Source organism: Ostrea edulis, chromosome 4 (assembly GCF_947568905.1).
Source record: "Ostrea edulis chromosome 4, xbOstEdul1.1, whole genome shotgun sequence".
Classification (NCBI taxonomy): Eukaryota; Metazoa; Mollusca; class Bivalvia; order Ostreida; family Ostreidae; genus Ostrea; species Ostrea edulis.
In genome coordinates this window covers 61,295,083-61,300,021 of record NC_079167.1, presented here as the reverse complement: position 1 = coordinate 61,300,021, position 4,939 = coordinate 61,295,083, and the positions used below count along the sequence as shown (strand labels likewise).

Here is a 4,939-nt window from a genome sequence, read left to right as displayed (position 1 = left end):
TCTCTGATGATTGTTCTATGCAATCTTATAGAGAAATCATTCAAAAATATTTTATCTGAGTGTAACGTATGTTACCAGAAATTCCGTTACGTAATATTATTCTACTTGTTTTTAATTTTTTATTTATTTATTCAGAAATGGCGCTTGTGAGAGCAGAAGTACAGAATAACTACCATGAAAAAACATGTATTAAAACATAAGAACAACCATGAAAAAATGTTTTAGAAATAATATTATATGCTCCCCTTGTGGCAATACTGAAAAGGTAGAATGTCTGTATAGACAGTGAAAATAAAGGTTTAACTACCGGTCAAAGGCTACCATAATGATACATGTAAGTTTTGTCTCTCAAAATACTTATAAGCAACTGGTCATTTGAGTAATTTTGTATGACCTTGTGACTTGGAATCCAATAGGGGTCATCTATTCATAAGGGGCACCAGTGTTTCAAGTTTGATGTCTATCAAGGAAAGATTTCTCAACGGACAATAACGTATGTCCAGAGTAGTTTAACCGTTGTCCTTTTGACCTCAAAATTAATAGGGTACATCTATGTCTTAAGGTTCACGTTAAATATTCATTCATAACACCGCGTGGTGGATTATACTGACAGTTTCTATGGAAAGGTATTCCAAAATAAGCAACAAAAACATAAGATTCGGTATACATTTAATCAAAATGTTGGGAAATTAAACATTTTCTTTATATTATTATTGTAAACAGATTGTTAGAAATGGGTAAATATGATTCTTTCCATTTTTTAAATAGAAATGATGTGTTTATAGTAATGAAAGGAAAAATAGGAAACATACGTTACTTTCATTGTTTATTATAACAAAGAGCAATCCAGGTTTCAAAATATGTGTCTGTTATTTCTATAAGAATCATGAGCATTTATATAGCGAAACGTCAATCTTTCACTTTTGTTTTAATCGCATATTTATTGCAAATTAACAAATTCAGAAGAAAAGACACATTTGGTAATTTTTTTTGCTTGTCTACGTTATATTTCTATTAAAATTGGTATTTCCATTGAATTAAGTGATGTCATTATGATTTTGCAACATTAATCGTAAAGAATAACTGATGATTACATCGTTTTGGCATAATATTTTCATGGATGTACTGTTGTGTAAGTGTTGAAACATACGTTACATAATTATAGCGCTACTTCATTTACATACAAAAAAGCTATCGTTCTATATCTATTGCTAGTCTTTTGTTTTCATGTTTCATACATATTGAACTGTTCGAGAATATTTGTTAATCAATTTTATTTTCTGCCATTTCAAAGATATTGAAAGTGATATCTAGTCGTTTATTTTGCGCTCTTAAAATCTTATTGCTGACTTTTACAGCAGATAATTTCTTGTTGTGTTGATTAAATATTTTCTTTGAAAACCTGTATTTATTGTCTTTCGCAAATTAGAAAAAATATATGCTCAGTCAATTCCAATACAAGTTATGGAATAATACATGGAAAATTAATGTTTAACTTGCATATTATTATGTCAAGGACTCAGTAACGAAGGTTACATGTGAGAAAAATCTCGAAAAATATACCATACTTTGACCTACTGTAAAAAAAAAAAATCTGTCATACTTAACTTGGAACAATTTGAGGTGAGTGTTCAACAGATATTTACCATTAATAAACGCATGTTACCATATATATTTTGAATGGTCGATAAACTATGATTTTGAAACCCTCAATTGCACGCTTTTATTGACTTTGGGTAATGAGCACTAATATCAATGATGTAGATTAATTTCCTCATATATTGCAATACAAAAATTTGATCTTTTTAACCTTCCAGAGCCATGATTAGAATAAACTGGAATATGAACTGCCTGATGGTGCTTGTATATTGCATGTGTAATATGACAAATCATGGCCCTGCCACAGGTGCTTTTGGACAGGACTTCCGGTATACCCTTCCTTGTATTTTTGAATGCTCAATTCCTTGGATATTTTGTGTGGGTGCATTTTAAATAAAATAAAATATGGAATTTCTAAGTGTATTTATTTCAATGGAATACAAAAATTTCGCATAGAAACCGTTTTTAAAAATTCATATTCCCGATCATAATAGATGTTCATCTTCTTGACATGTGTCCAAAAATTATTTTACACATGTAAAATCACTTTAAATATGGAGCATATTCATTTTTTAAGAAAGTTGACCTTTGTTGTGAAATTATATCCCCTTCTACATGAAATGATCAATAGGGTTAATCTTCATCTATTGAAAACGAAGATATGTAAAGTAACAAACAATGGAGCAAAAATGCTGCCGCTAGAGCGTCTACAAGCTTTTATTTTAAAGTTCCTTAATGACCTTGACCTTTTGACCCCAAAATGAATGGAGTTCTTCCTCTCTTGATAAAAAAAAGTGATATGTGAAGTATCAAAGAACGGAAATGGACATAGAAATACCAGATGAATGTCCGTGCGGTCATCACACTTGACTTTGTGGACGCAACTCCGACGAAACCGCTCAACGGGTTTTGTTCAAATTTTGGAGGATAGTTAGTCACCATATGTAGCTGATCATATAGGCCGCCATTTCAATTCAACAAATTAACAGGAGTTATAGGACTTCATTGAACATGCTACACTATAGGGACACATTGTGGACGCAACTCCTCAGAGACCGCTGTACGGATTTTGTTCAAAATTTGCAGGATTGTTAGTCACAATATGTAGTTGATCATATTCCACCATAATTTTGATTCTACAAATGTTACAGGAGTTATGGGACTTTTGTACTGAAATTTTTTTCCGGCAGTGGAGGACATATGGCTAGGCGTAGCAATCTTGCTAAAAATCCTATTATTTTATTGGAACCCCAGTTATAAGACTTATAGACATTTATGCATGTGCATGCTGGTCAGTGATTTTGACCATGGTAATCAGCAAAGAATCATAAATGTTAAAAAATACCATATACATGCACACAAATGTGACTCACCATTTTCCTTTATTCCACAAGACAGACATTTATACCTGTAGTATAAATTTCATTTAATTTGAATCATTCAAATGCATAAGAAAGTTATTTTAGTATCATCTATTCAATGGTAAAACAACATTCATGCATATACTTGCACTAGAGTGTGATCAGTCTGATAGGAATACAAAGGTACACTTACAACATTAACTTCAAAATGAATCCAAAAGTATGATGTTCTAAAACACAATACCTCAGGAGTATAGTGACTATGAAAATAAAATAAAAAAATTAAGTTTCCTCACCCTAAAAATATCCCATACTAAAATTAAATGTCATGAAAAATGACTATGTACTCTGTATTTTCAGAGAAGCAGTTGATTGTGTCATATGACTGGTGATGACATATAATATAAATGGTGATACAACACCTGAGCGACCAAGGTGACCAAAATAAAACCATGTAGGTGGCATATTTTTTAGTGAGACACAAATTAAGCAATTTTTCCCTAAATGATGGGATATATACATTTAACGAGATATAATTTATAATTTTTAGCGACTTTATAATTCCAAGTAAGACAGCTATTACCTCCGATATGGAATAAATATTAGCAATATTCAATTTTAGCGATCTCAACACTGTCGCTAATAATGCCAAAATTAAATCCTTGCTAAAAATTCTACATATACAGTAATAATAAGAAACAGAGTAAACCAATGATCATAAATTACAGTGTACATTTGGCGAACATAATTATTATAATTGTACATGTATATAACACATTATCTGGTGATTACATAAAAACCATACTTTTATATGGGTATTGAGAGACTGTTTATCTCTACAGCTGAAGTTTGAAATCAGATTTTGCATATGTTGAATAACGTATCATCTGAACAAAAATAAAACAAATTTAGAATCGTGTACCAATAAGATGTTTATTGTACTATTAAAAGTAATAAATATACACTGCATCATATTCACATATGCATATTTATGAAAGGGGACCATAGGACACATTTTCATCATGTTTCAATATACTCTACTGTTAACATTCTTCTGCTGCACCCAAGAACAAATGTTCTGTCTAAGACTTAGTAAATTGTTATTTGAATATCTGTATATGAATTCAATTTAAATCGCTCTATTGTGTTCATAAATAGAAGAAAATTCTGTATATTGATAAAAAAAATCCACATCAAATGCACTCTGGGTACAGTGTTTTTCCTGTAATTATGATTGCACATATTCACGTCTCAATTTCAATATCACAGAGATAAAGCACTTTCCAAGTCTGTGTCTTTGTGAATTCCACTACATGTTGTACTTTGACCTTTACTCCAGAATGAGGCTTGCTAACATTATCCACCTGCTACACTCCCTTCCCATCGTAAGGCACAATCAGTATGACAACAATGGTCAGGAAAATCAGAATGATGGCGACCCAGTATCCTACAAAAGAAATAAACTGTTTTATTTAGGCAGTTTTGAAATCTGGAAATATACAGAAATGCTCATCAAAAAGTAAAACTTCAGGAAAAGACCAGATGTGTTGATATAACACTTATACCTCATATGGTAGCAAAGTAAGTTTGGTACCTAAAGTCACATTGGCATATACATGTGGAATAAGAAAGTCCTATCACTAACCATTCAAAAGTTATGTCCAAGGTTAAAAGTTTATCTTAAAGTGCACCACCATGGCACATGCTTCACCCATCACATGTTTATTCATTATAAAACAGGTGCAAAGACTGTACCAATATCTTTGCTTATACTGCATATATTCATATCATTAATGTTAGAAACAAAATAAGTATTCATATCAATTGCTATGTAACTACATTTTATTAAAAAAAATGTATTTCCTGATGTAATGATTATTGAACAAGGCTATGCATTGCTTTCCAACATATATGTATGTAGGGATTACCTCCCTTAACATTGTTGGTTTTTAAAAAAATACTTGTCATTTTGAAAGTTT

The 4,939-nt window shown here is 31.1% G+C and overlaps 1 protein-coding gene across 1 annotated transcript in view; it reads right to left on the bottom strand.

The window, feature by feature from the left end:
• Window positions 1-3,874: 3,874 nt before the first annotated feature.
• LOC125670108 (syntaxin-8-like) overlaps window positions 3,875-4,939 on the bottom strand; it is an 8,255-nt gene continuing 7,190 nt past the window's right edge. Inside the window, exon 8 of the mRNA XM_048905078.2 lies at window positions 3,875-4,407. Coding sequence (XP_048761035.2) covers window positions 4,328-4,407 — 80 coding nt within the window. The 3' untranslated portion in view covers window positions 3,875-4,327. The remainder of the gene's footprint in view (window positions 4,408-4,939) is intronic.